Genomic DNA, 14,781 nt, shown 5'->3' on the forward strand with positions numbered 1-14,781 from the left:
CCATTTGACATCATATTGAGCTGTACATGGCCCCTGAACTAAAATTAATTTTGATAACCCTGTACTAGACTGAAAAGATTATGCATTATTAAGTCATAAAATGACCATTTAGCAAAGAAATGACAGGACTGTCTCCCTCCTTGTCTTTTGTTGATGATGTGTATGATTCACTGACTATTTACACTCCTTCAGTTACCACCATTGTCGGAGGTGAGTAAAAAAAACCAGACTCCCAGCAGCACCTATATAAGCTTCAGTGTCCCACTACTTCAGCAATGCTTCAGCCTTAGAGACTTTTACTTTTCAACAATAGCTGCAGTTTGGGTAACATTTTGGCGAGTAGGCCTGTTGTTTGGGTGCCCTGCTACTACCGATCTCTACTTCTCATGCAGGTAATAATACCTGTGCTTCTACCCGCACTGTCTCGCCTTTAAGGCCTCTAGGCTGACACAACTTACAGCCTACTGTTGAGGGTAGGATTATGGCTGTGCACACTGCTACTCCCATAATGCTTCAGATCTGTGTTCCCTTGTAAACCCAACACCACTCCCACGGCACAACACACAGGCTATCACATGACCTTGGCACGGTGGCAGGATAACTCATCTCAGATGCCTCAGGTGTAACCACAACCAAGTCACACAGCCTAGGTTCTTTCTCTGGCTGCTTCAGTTTCTACTCCAAAAACATGTATAAGTGCTGAGTGTTCTGCTGATATGTGTGCAACCTTTCGGTGGCAAAATGGGAACTTAAATATTGAAGCATTCCTCCTAATGCAACAACATAAATATTTACACAATGTTATTCCATTACATGCAATAACTCCAAATACCATTTAAGATACCATGGATGATACCAGAATGACACTATTTAAGAGAATGGAGTTTAGTCTCCAGAATAGGCTACTTACTTTATAGGTTTTTTATTTAGTAACTTATGATTCCCCTGTTTATGAAAAGTATAATGTCTCATATATTGATTCTTCAGAACACATATGACAATGGTTAATAACTCAAACCATAGTCAGCTCTTTGCTTACAATATGGCAGGGATTAGAGCAAAAATTTTTCATCTGACTGAAAATTTTCTTCTGGTCAAAATCATTGGCCACTATTAAAAATGATGCAATACAATACTGCTATAGCGTACAAGTTTATATAGTCAAATTTGGCAGTACTGTAAAACACACTGAATGGGAGAGTGTACAGGTGTAGAAAATTAGTAACATGGATAGAAAAAATGTCATGAGTGGTATTGGTGGGGGGTCTGGGGGTCCTCCCCCAGAAAATTTTTAAAGCTTCAGGTCAATTTTGGTGCTCTCTGGTTAATTTTAAAGGGTATGAAAACCTTTGAAGCAAGTGAAAATAATAACTAGAAGAAAACCTTACTGCAAAAAATGAGTGAGGCTGCTTCATTTTTTTGCACCATGATCTAATTGGAGTTCCATCGTCTCCCTTCTCATCAAGCCATGCCCACCTCCATCTATTTTTCACGCATCTCTCAATAGTTACCACTTCAACACCTTCCTCTACAAATGTGTCCATGATGTCGTATATGCTAGCCAAAATAATCTGTACGTCATCAAACCTGCGTCCACAACCCTCTCCCACCAATATCATGTTCTCTTTTGATTGGAAGAAATTACGTCAACTGAAACAGAAATTATATTCTGTTACAGATACTCTCTGAGGGTATTTAAAATACAGTGGCTTTGCAAATACCAAGGGTGTTACTCATTCATTCAATTTTATCTTCGTACTGTACCACACAGATAGAAATAAGATGCTAAACGGGTCAAAATAAAGCACTTATGCAGTCGGGTGCGTAACCGCATAAGGCCGTGGCGCGCACAGCCGCACACACGGGAAGGGCACATACACACAAACACAAACACACACACTAGTCATATACCGGCAAGAGGAGATAAGCTGTTAACACAGACATGAAGGTGCATGTAGATCAGTTCTGTCTTCTTCCCTTTTCGCTGTGGTTCTTTCATAATGAAAGCTACTTGTTAGCACTAAACTAAAGTTAGCGTCTGGAGGCTGAACTTTGGTAAAGCTGAACTTTTCCATGTGTTTCTGAGGCACATAATGAGCAGCGTTTCCTTCCAAAGATAAATAGTCATCAATTACTCCTCCAAACATAAAAATAAAGAAGTCATCTTATTATCATCACTGTTAAACCTATCAGCCCCCTGTGCGTGGCGTGCCTGTGTTAAACACCTGCAGATTCAGGACAGCAGACCCAGGACAGGATCGCAGTGCCGACTGGACTCCGCGAAACACGTGGGGAAGTTACTTCAGTATGACTTTTTCCCCCCTCAGTTTTTCCATTTGACGGAAATCCGTTGTGGTGACGGAGAACTTTAATCCCTGCAATATGGTCATGTGGACCAGAACCTAAAAGTTTTTTTAAGTGCAGCAACAACGAATCGATTAAATCAATCCAAATCGATTCTTAAAAGAGTTGGCAATGAATTCGGCAGTCGATTCATTGGGTCTTCAGCATGTTAGTATTGAGGCATGCCTGCACACTGTGTAGTGTAACAGAGGAAAACAGAGCAGCATGGCTGAGGCTTTGGATGATGATTGATGATGATTTCAAATTTTTAAAGCTCGGTTTACATTATGTTCGTGGTGGCCACAGCAGCCCTGTTTGCCCAAAATGCAGTGTGCCGTGTATGTAACAAAACTTGAATATAGAGAAAAAAATTAGGCTAATGACATTCATTTTGTCTTCTGTTAATGAAATTATATATTTTTTTCCTTTTGTTCAGACAAGGTGTAGTTTTTAGATGTTACCTGCTTGACAGTTTCAACTGTGACTCCAGTCTTCCTCAGAAGCGTCATCTGATGTGCTGCTGACGTGTCATTTATCAGCTCATCAGGCTCTGATCGGTCCGTTGAGCCAACCAGCTGATAAATGGCACGTCAGCAGCACACTTCTACCCGTGTTTTTACCCATGATCTATCACTCTCCATTTAGCTTTCTTCTTCTCTTCTGTCCTTTTCTTCAGGAAAAAGGACAGATCTTACTTCTCACAGCAAAACTTTGCCGGTTGGCGTGGTGTTGTCATAGAGACGCAAGTCTACCGTAAATCAGTCTGGTCCTGTCAGCCACCAGGGAAGCTGAGAAATAGCATTTGAAAACTAGAAAAGGCCTCGGAGAGCGTAGACCTCCGCCAAGGCAGATCAGCACACCCCCCCGATCACCACCAAAATTTAATCATTTGTTCCTTGTGCCAACATTTCCTGGGAATGTCATCAAAATCCGTCCGTCCGAGGTAAAGGGACATTTGTTTGTGGCGATGGGGGAGTGGGGTGGATGTTATATCGCTCCATAGGTTACGCCTCCCTCATAATTATCCTCCTTGTCATCCCCCGACACCTATCACCTGTTCTGAAACAAACTGTCGGGGGGGGGGGGTATGCGGTGGCGCAGTAACTAAGTAACACTATGGTTCCCGATGTGGAAAATGGGGGGTGCGCATGAGCCATATATTCGCCATTGAGATAACATGCTGGTAGGAAAACAACATTATGAATAACACTAACGCCCCCCATTTGTGCCTCACAGCCCCCCTCTCATCTGTCTCCTTCCAAACACCCCCTGACAGTGTCCCAACACCCCCTGGGAGTTGGTACTGCCCCCGTTGAGAAACACTGCTCTAACATGATAGCAGGTACTGTCAGGTACTATCAGATACTAGTTTAATGCCACCTTCAGATCACAGAGTAGCTGATCCAGAATCCTTGCTGTGTCAATATATATGTGCATCTTCATGGCATAGGACATTTATAAATAACCAAGCCCCTACAGCAGAAAAACTACATTTGTCCTTCGCTCATGCAGTATGGCAGCAAATCAACTCTAGAACTGAATAGAATAGAATAGAATAGAATAGAATAGAATAGAATAGAATAGAATAGAATTGCGTTTATTGTCATTGTGTGTACAATGAAATTAGGAAGCTATGATCCAAGGTAAAGGTGTGGATAAAGAGGAATACTCCATGTAAAGAAGACATCACAATACATTTAGCTTGCATCGCTATGACTGAGGGGATATTATACCAGCAGTTGAGATAGACTGTTTGCTGGTACCAAAACCAAGCAGTTTTTTTGTAATATTTTCTAAATTATTTTAATTTTCAGCCCAGTTCTGTGTCAAATACCATTTGAAAATAACATCTGCTTATCTCAACTGATTGATGGTTGTTACACTGCTCCACTGACTCAGAATACAGTTTCTTTTTGTTTTCCCTTGTCTTCACAAAGCTCTTTTATTGTCACTCACCACTGTCTAAGTTATTTCACTATTATTTCTGCGGAGCCTTAGTGCCCACCGACTTTACAAAACTATAGCTGCCAATCAGTGCTCATTTGTCAGGCGAACACATGGCTCCTAAATAGTTCCCTTCCTACTCTGAAGTAATGCTGGGATAATTATCATTTCCAGATTTGATTAGGATATGTTGTCCACTCACCGTAAAACACCATTTTCTAACTTGTCCTTCTTAGCAACACATTCTCCAATCCTGTAATACCACAATCCCTCAAAGCCCTACCATGCACTAAAGCACATGTAGCTTAGAAAAAACTGAGTGTAACTAACATTTCAGCTGTCCCTCACCAGACTCCTTGTGACCTGTTTTCTTGCATTTCCAGGCTTGGTATCAATGATAAATAATCCTCTTGAAAGCCTAGTGGATGACTGCCATTTACTGTAGCTACAACAGCTGGTGTTCACACTGGTCAGCTCGATGGAAAGAGGCTTGTTATGCAGATATTACACTGGCATGAAAGCAACGGGAGTCTCATCGTCCAGCTCCATGGATACTTCACATTTTTGTGAATTCTTACTCTCCATTAGCATTTAAGATATCAGCATTCCTCCCTGGCACTAATTGAATGCTTGGCTGCACCGTAATGAGGGAACTCAGACCTCGACATTTCCTTTGTTTTAACTGATGAGATGTGCTATCAAAACTGTTACACAACAAATATATGGGCGTCTGCTCTTGTGTCTGCACAGAGACAGATTTCTGCAGATACAGCAGTGTAATCCCGGATTCAGGCATGCAGGACTGGATGTTTGGGGGGGTGGTGTGTATCTGTTTGGAAGTGTGTGAGCCTCTGTGTGACTAAGAGAACTAATGCCACCATCGTAGGAGGTCAGAGACACAACCAAGTCTCAGTCTCCTAATCCTATTATCCATAGCACTGGCAGCTGGACACACACTTTATGGTAGGGCTGGGTGACAAAACTATGATAATATTCCTTATATTTTATTGTGACAAATATTGCTATTGTGATTGCTTTTCTTCTTTTCCTTAGGTTTCTCTAGATCAGTTAAAACACAAACTCTTTCACATGTTGTTTCATTTAATTTTGCTCATGCACATTGCTAAATTGCATATCCTTTTATTTTTAGACTTGTTTTGTATGCTCTATCTCTAGATCTGAAAAGCTGTGATGCTTGGACAGAAATTCACGTTGTCATTATAAAGAAAACAAAAAGTGACTCTGATTTAGTTTTCATTTTGCTGCATCTTTTTCATTATGCTGTGTCTTGTGATTTTTTACATTACATTTGTCATGTCCATCCATCCATCCATCCATTATCTGCCGCTTATCCGGGGCCGGGTCGCAGGGGCAACAGTCTAAGCAGGGATGCCCAGACTTCCCTCTCCCCAGACACCTCCTCCAGCTCTTCCGGGGGGATGTCATGTCTTTTATGTTATTTTTCATTGTGGCTGTCTTTTCATGGGGTTTCTTTCACATTGTTTTTATCTTGTTGCATCTTTTTACATTATTTTCATCTTGCGCATATTGTTTTTCCATCTTGTGTCTTCTCTTGTTTTCATTTGTTGCATCTTTTGCATTGTTTTGTCATGTTGTGCCGTTGTTTGCCATGTCGTTCCATGTTATTTCCATCCTGGTATTTCTCATCTAGTGTCATTATTTTCCGTCTTTTTTGTTGTTGTGTCTCTTTATGTTGTTTTCGTCTTGTTGCCTCTTTTAATGTTGTTGTCATCTTTTGGTTTTGTTACTCTTTCTTCTTCTTATGTCTTTTACGCTTTTGTTTCTCCTTTCTTTTATGTTATTTTCTTCATAGTTGTCCACGTTCTTCATGTAGTTTCTTTTATATTGTTTTCAAATTCTAGCGTCTTTTTTGTGCTGTTGTTTCTTTTTACATAGTTTTAATCTCATTACATATTTTCAACTTGTGTCTTGATTTCATTTGTTGGATGTTGTGGTATTTCCATCTTTTGTCTTTTCTTGTTTCCATTTGTTGCATATTTTATGTTGTTGTTACTTTCTTATCTAGTGTCTTTTTACATTGTTTCCCATGTTTTTCTTTACCGTGTTTTCATCTTATGTCCTTTTCATCTTGTTGCATCTTTTAATATTTTAATTTAGTATGTCTGTTTCATCTTTCTATGCTTTTTATGTTTGCCTTGTACAGGGTTGGACAAAATAATGGAAACACCTTAAAAAATCAACAAATATAATTTAATATGGTGTAGGTCCGCCTTTGCGGCAATTACAGCCTCAATTCTCCGAGGGTATTGATTCATACAACTTGTGAATTGTTTCCAAAGGAATTTTTAGCCATTCTTCAGTTAGAATACCCTCCAACTCTTTAAGAGACGATGGCGGTGGAAATCGACGTCTTACTTGAATCTCTAAAACTGACCATAAATGCTCAATAATGTTGAGGTCTGGGGACTGTGCCGGCCATACGAGATGCTCAACTTCATTAGAATGTTCCTCATGCCATTCTTTAACAATTCTAGCTGTATTGATTGGGGCATTATCATCTTGAGGTGAAGGTGTTTCCATTATTTTGTCCAACCCCTGTACGTTGTTTTCATTGTGGTAGTGTTTTGACTCAAGTGTCTTTTACATTGTTTTGATCTTCTTTTTTGCCATGTTGCATCTTTCTCCTATTGTGCCTTTTATATCACTTTCAACGAGTGTCATTTTCACTTTGTTACATAATTTCTGTACAATCTACAAACCAAAAATCAGGCTTTAAACCTGTATAGAATGATTTATCATGACCATTATCAGTGTCAAATGAACATTTTGACCCTGATTTTTTTTTTTTTGTATCATCCAGCCATACTTTACTGTGTATTATAACACATGTGAGACCATCAGCTGTGTCCAGAACTCTACTTTCAAAAGTCTTCAAAAGCCATTAAAGAAAATGGACTGAGCCACTTCTAATGATTGATCAATAAAAAGTCATTTGGTCAGGAACCTGAACGCACAAAGAAGCAGCTCCTGAAATGGGCAACTCTCATAGATAATAACGGCAGGAAACCAACACAAATAAAGAATTCATGAGAAGTCGGCCACAGACTGAGAGTGTATAGCTACCTCAAAGTGTATGTTATGTTATCAACCTGGCACAGAGCACACATCCTCAGCAGGAGGCTTGATTTACATCCCTCAAAGCTATCTAAAAGAGAAGAAACGGCCGACAGATAAACAGGCTGCAAATCGATGGATGCAGGAGGAACAAGATAGCGACGGCAGAAAAGCACTACCATTTTACACTGATGGCCTCATTCTGCACACCGGATAATATGGATAATGTGTTTTAAATGTGAGGAGGGGGAGAGGGCTGTTTTCCTCTGTGGGCCCAGCAGTCATGACCTCAGACAGGTACAACGTTTTAGACATATTCATGAGAAGTAAAGGAGGAAAGTGCAGTCAAGTGAATTCACCTCCCATCATCATTACCAAAATGGCCCCTTCCATCTCAATCAGCCGTCCCTCCCTACTGCTTGCAGTACGGATGACTAAACCCTGGTCACAGAGACAGAATGTGGCCGAATACATTTACAGGACTGATATCTTCTCAAGCGGTGTCGAGGTGTCAAAGATTCAGTCATGAAGATGAGACATCCACTCTATGTTGTATGCTACATGACCCATGGTAGATGTGTCTTTACTGATTGAGCATTAACTCACAGGTGTCAAACATACAACCCATGGGCCAAAACCGGTCCGTCAAAGGATCTAATCTGCTCCGAATTTGTGAAATGCAAAAATTCTATTAACAATCAATGATGTTAAAATAATTTTAGCTCAGGGGCCACATTCAGCCCAATTGGATCTAAACTGGGTTGGACCAGTAAAATACTATTATAATAACCTTTAAATAAGGACAACCCCAAATGTTTCACTTTATTTTAGTATAAAAAGGTAAAATTAAATGAAAATGCTTATATTTTCAAATTATCCTTTAACAAAAAAAATGTGAATAATCAGAACAAATATGAACAACCTGAAAAGTCTTAAGAGAAGTAAGTGTAATTTGATCAATATTCTGTCTGTTACTAAGTGTTTTTTGTATTTGTAGATCCACTATGATCTGTAAATTGCAATGTAAATGATAAACTGAGGTAGAATATTGTTAAAATTGCACTGGTTTTTCTTAACAAGTTTCAGGTTGTTCATCTTATTCAGATTTATTCAGATTATGGCAACTTTGTAGATGTAAACATTTTCATAATGAGATTTTACTTTTTTCATTGTTATTATTATACTTGTCCAGCCCACTGAATGTGGAACCTGAACTAAAATCAGTTTGACACCCCTGCATTAACCGGACACTTAAAAATAGTTATGAGCCAGATATACAACCCAGGAACTGTGTGATTCATTTCTATTATGAACAAAACTATTCATTGTGTTTGTTTGTTTTGCAGCTTGGGAGGGGTGGGTGTTGTCGAGCAGTCAAGTATAACAGCATCGAGAGCAGGACTGAGCAATTAATCAAAATTTGACCAAAATCACATATGGCCAAATGTACCCCCTTTTTTTTTGGTCGCAGGATGATATCTGCTTTTTCCTGCCCTCAAGTATCATTATTATATCTGCCTGTCAGTTGACTTTAACTCAGAACATGACAAATTAAACGTTGTATATTCTTTCTGAGGTATTTTTTGTATGCATTTGTGCACAAACACAAACAGGGTCTGCTGAATTGACCACCTCAGATGTCAGTAGATGTAGCACTATAATGAACCCAGTTGAATAATGCATCCTCATCGCTAATCATTATTTTCTTGGTGGCAAGTTTCCTTAGACAAAGTTCCTTATCATCATTTTCCTTTAAACCCTTAAAGACCCAGAACTACTTTTGAGTCACCTTCCAAATGAATTTTTCTCTAAATCTAACCTTTATTAGTCAAGTCAAGTCAGCTTATTTATATAGCACATTTAAAACCAACAGACGTTTCCCCAACGTTCTTTACAGACAAAGGTAGTAATAACATTAAAAAATCAGGGTAGAATAGGGCTACAGTGTGTGTCCAGCTGGATTTCTTCACCATTTCTTATAATAATAATGCATTGTGCATTTTTCAGTGTAAACTGGGTATTTTTCCTATATTTATCTTATTTAATTTACTGACTATGTAGATGTTCATAAAAGCTCAGAGTAAATTCGAAGAATAATATATCAAAAACAGAGAAAACTGAAGAAAAAGTGACTTTTTCAGAAAAATATATCATTAACTAATCATAAATCAAGTGTCTCCATCCACTGTCATTGATTAAATTCCATGGGTTTTACAGGTGAATCAATGTTGGAGAAGAAGACGGTGTTTCCACATTCCACATGTATGTTTACACTGTTATATTTGCACATTTTTATACTACTTTTATATTTGTTTAATTTTACTCTTTCATATGAGTCATCTCTGATGACCATGAAAACATGACAAACTGCATTTTATCTCAGCTATTTGCATGTGCTGACAGAATTAGTGAATCAACAGATATTAAACATTTTACATCAGTAGATGGTTTCAGTGATTGGTGGATGTTTGGGTCTTCAAGGGTTAAGTAGTCCTTCTATCTGGATGGACTGGAGGTCCAGCTGTGACAGACCAGTCAGTATAGTGCAGGTCTGCAGGCCCATATTGGCTGTTATGTGTTGATCCTCCATCCTCAGAAACCCTTCCCCATTCATGGAAATACACACTCCTAAATGTCACCGCAGGAAAGAACCCGTTTTCACTCACAACAAATGACTCAGCAGTGTCACACTGACTGAGTAAAGGAATGACCTGTGTGGATGTGTGGTTTACATACTGTCACTATGGGATGAGTCACACATCTGACTAGTGATGTACTTCATTTTGATCTGTTTGTGTGTTTAAAAGGTGCACAGGTTCTCTGTAGCTGAATCTGGTGACAGCAGGAGTAAAGCGCTGATATGCCTGAGTTGAAGCAGCACTCAGAGCCTTTAATTTTTAACAATCTTCTTCCCTGTGAGTCCTGGACTGGACTGACACCAGGGTAAACTGAAACCCAACCCTTCCAAATTAGACCTGTAGCTCTGACGCTGCAATGCCCTCCATGACTCACATGGCCCTCACTCCACCGGAAGGCAACAACGGACTCCTGCCACAAATGGGAATCATTTCATTCAATTTGGGGGAAATCTAATCTGCATCAGGTCTGAAGTGAAGGTAAAACCATTTAGCTTACAGAGCGTTTTATGTAACACTGATTACACTGTTTAATCTGGGAAATAGTGTCATAAAGTCACAGAAATATTACATTAGTTTGGTTTCTCCATCACACTGTACAAGGTCCTGTCGACAATCCTTAGTTAGTCTAAGAGCCTTCAAAGTGAAGGATTCATTAGAGAATACTGTAAAATGGGCTGGGCCATACAACAATACCAATTACTGTTCATATTTTTGAGTAAAACACTATTCAGAATGCATTTCATTTTTTTGTATTTTGTTTCATGTTGCCCAAACTGACATGTTAAATAAAATAAGGAAAATAAACCGAATTAGCACTGAATCACAAAAATCTGTCATTTATATCATTTTTGTGTTGATATATTTCTGACATCATCTTTATGTAATCTGGTCATGTTGCATCTTTTACAAATTGCTGCATCTGTTACAACATTGTGGTTGCATTTTGTTGTGTCTTTTGCATGTTTTTTGATGTGTTGCTGCAACTTGTTACACAGTTTTACTCCCATGTATTTTATGTCGTTTTCCTCGTTTACTCTTCTAAGGTGTTTTGGTCTTGTTGCAACTTCTGCATCAGTTGTTGCCTTGTATCTTTTACGATGTTTTCATCTTGCTTTGGCATTTTGGTTTTGCAGGTGATTATATGCTGTATTCATGGTGTTTAGTCTTTTACATTGTTTTGCTCTTGTTGCATCTTTTCCTTCATTTTTTCTGTCTTGTTACAATATTTCCGTACATTATATTTTTGTCTTTTGCATCTTTTACAATGTTTTTGTCTTGTCATGTATTTTTACAGATTTTTGGTCTTGCAGCACATTTTACATCATTTCTTTGTCTTACAACTTCTACATCTTGCTGTGTCTTGTTTTGCTTGTGTTACATCATTTAGAATCTTTTAAAGTTTTACATTTTATAATCATAAAACATTTCTATAATTTTTTTTTTCATTTAGCATTTTACTTAAACTTCATACATTTCAACGTGCTAATTTTCATCCTTTTGATCTTTTTTTTTTTTTTTTTTTTTTTTTTTACATCCTTCTGTCCTTATGTCATTTGTAATGTTTTTTCTTCTTCTGCATCTTCAGTTTAAAACCACAAATATCCATCTAACTTCTTCAGCTTTAATTCAGAACCAAAGCCAGAAAGAAAAAAAGATTTGACATTTATTACCTCATTTATGGATTTCGACTGGTATAAACATTTTTATAGCGACAATATTGTCATATCGCTCAGCCGTACTATCAGAGATCACAACAGCTTTAGTGTGAGCTTTTCTCTCCTAACATGGTCCATCAGCTCTCGTTAGATTTTCACCTGCAGATGAAGTCCAACATCGAAACTGTACGTGAACGCAACACCCGGATGATAAAGTTGGAGAGTCACCTGTAAGTCGTTGTTGTTGGCCATCATGTGGACTCAGGTCGGTGTCTGGGTGTCCGCAGCCGTCAGTCCATCGAGGACAGTGAAGTTGAAATCCTCCAGAGGTTAAATATCTGTAGCCCACTCGTGGGTAACACTCAAGAGTCCAGGTGGAAGCGCAGTTCAGTGCACCAAGCTTCACTAAAACCACATGAATGTCTGTTTAACATAGTGAGGAGAGGACAGCAGGTGAACGCACCACCATCTCCTCCACCTCCTCACAGCAGGAATGGAACTCTTCTTCTTCCACGTCCACTCTGATGAGCATCACGCAGTGCAGAGGGTCCAGTCCTGGTCTCAGACCTGCTGCAGGATGTCTTCTCATCCTCAGACAGACCCCAGACCCTCCGGGGTTTACAGCAGCCGCAGCCTGCTGTGCTCTGGTGGGGACAACGAGGACACGCACCCTGCTCGCTCTGCGGACGGCTCAGAGCCCGGGGAGGGATGCGGAGGACAGGGAGCCACCGCGAGGGACAGATTAACGGGACAGCACGAGACTTCCGGCTCAGACCTTCAACGTAAAGCTCACATTAGTCGAAAACATTTGTATCATGTTTTTCATATATTTCACCAATGGAACATGGTATTTTTAACCCTTAGAGGCCCATCAGGTCATTTCTGTTTTTTATTTTCATTCGGTGATCCTTATGGCTGTGTTACATGAATTTCTGCTTCTTTTTTTTTCACATTTTTGTTTATTTAGGTTAAGTCAGTTACTATTATAGATCACTACTGACACTTTCTCTACCCTCTGCTATAAAATCATCATAGGCCTATATCAGCATTTTTGCCGTGATTTTAACCCTTTAAATGCCCATTTCAAAATGTGATGACACTTGTTTTATAGGGGAAAAAAAAAAAAAAAAACATATCGTTAGCTTCATAGCATAATTGCATAAGTAATATTTCTGGCCAAATTGCGATATCTGTGTCAATGTTAGGAGAGTAAAATTACGCAAATATCACAATTTGGCCAAAAATGCACAATTATACTATGAGGCTGACAGCATGAGATATGTACCATATCGTACATGGTGAAGGAATGTGGCATTATCAGAGTATGGGACATGTAAAGATTAGAAAGCAACACTGACTTCATTGCATTAGTATTTATGTGAGATTAAAAATGTGATTTCATTGTAATTCAATGAGGCATTTTTTTTTTCCAATGAGGGTGAATAAAAAGTGCATTTAAAGGGATCCACAACAGTTAAACTACAAAAACTACAGTTGTAGCAGAAGCTATAACTACATTAACAGAAGCTACTCTTCCTGGGGTCTTTTATGATTCAATTTGTATTTAATACATTACAAGATGAATCTGGGTAAAGATTATTAGATCATTTCACCTGTATTAAAGATCTTACATGCAACTTTTGTAGATGAATGTTAAAGAGAATTAACCTCTTTGACACATTTGATATCTGTATTTGGTGCACATTTACACTTTGACAGTATATTAAAACATAAAGTATTTCTAATTGTGTGAACCTAACATGATATTAAATATTATGTAGTTATTTTGTGTTGTTCCCATTATATAATTGCTTCTCATAGCTTCTAAAATTATTTATTATTAATTAATTTACTTTTATTTTATTTTATTTTTATTTATTTATTTATTTATTTATTTATTGGTCATTTTTACTGTTGACGAAAAAACATGTTTTACTTGAACATATTTCCAAAGTATCTTGAACTGTAGTGGCAGAGTCGTGCACTTTTATTTTGAAATGACACTGCCTGTGCTGTTATTGCGCATTTCTTGCGCGAACTTCACGCAGCCGTGTCTCTGCTGGCATCCGAGCGCCCTCCTGCTCAACCTAAGCCTGTTGATCATGTGAATATCAAAGCTAAGGAAGAGGATAACGTTAGTCGGTTCACCGTAAAACCTCCATCAGAACCAACATTCATGCGCCATCACTGCTGTGACGGAGACATGAAGCCTTTAATATGATACAGATACAGTCACATGCACAGTTATAAATAATACAATATACAATGAAATGTATTCATGTATCTGCAACCAACAGTAAATAGTAATTACACATAGCAAACGACATAAAAATATAATTATTAATGTATTAAAAAAAAAAAAAAAAAAATCTTAAGAGAGTAGCTCTTGTATATACACCAGTGTCGGCTGCTCGTCTTTCAGGGAGGGGAAGCTCATTGTCGGCTTACATCAAAAAAAATGGTCAAGCTATTTAAACAAAAATTCGGCCCTCCGTTCCTTTTTAAGAAAATGGTCAGTGACCTTATCGTACCAAGTAGGCGTCTTTTCCAGGGACTTGACCAGTGTCCCCTCAATGGCCAGAAGAGCTAGGCTGCTTAGATGGCCTTGGCCCATTTTGTTGCGGGTGTAGGACTTGAGCCTTTTTAAACAAAAGAAGCTCCTTTCACTCCGACCTAGCCACCAGTATGATTGATTTAACCAGGGGCGATTCTAGGATCTGACCTTTGGGGGGGCTCAGCCCCTTGAAGCAGCCAACATCCATTCTTGACAAAGAATTATTAGGCTGTTGAATTTAATCCAGTTTTTTAAAATTTCTTAGAAAAGGCAAAGATTTTTCATGAAAGCATACATAACAAGAATGTGTGATAATCCAACCATGATCTCTATACAGGGGTGGACAAAATAATGGAACACCCTTCACCTCAAGATGATAATGCCCCAATCCATACAGCTAGAATGTTAAAGAATGGCATGAGGAACCATTCTAATGAAGTTGAGCATCTCGTATGGCCGGCACAGTCCCCAGACCTCAACATTATTGAGCATTTATGGTCAGTTTTAGAGATTCAAGTAAGACGTCGATTTCCACCGCCATTGTCTCTAA

General features: G+C 38.7%; 1 protein-coding gene across 1 annotated transcript in view; it reads right to left on the reverse strand.

The window, feature by feature from the left end:
* The window catches only part of pkn1b (protein kinase N1b), a 62,460-nt gene extending 50,063 nt beyond the window's left edge, over positions 1-12,397 (reverse strand). Inside the window, exon 1 of the mRNA XM_030140221.1 lies at positions 11,906-12,397. Within this exon, the coding sequence (XP_029996081.1) occupies positions 11,906-11,932 (27 nt within the window). The 5' untranslated portion in view covers positions 11,933-12,397. The remainder of the gene's footprint in view (positions 1-11,905) is intronic.
* Between the last annotated feature and the right edge of the window lie 2,384 nt (positions 12,398-14,781).

The sequence above is a fragment of the Sphaeramia orbicularis genome, chromosome 8, assembly GCF_902148855.1.
Source record: "Sphaeramia orbicularis chromosome 8, fSphaOr1.1, whole genome shotgun sequence".
NCBI classification, from domain to species: domain Eukaryota; kingdom Metazoa; phylum Chordata; class Actinopteri; order Kurtiformes; family Apogonidae; genus Sphaeramia; species Sphaeramia orbicularis.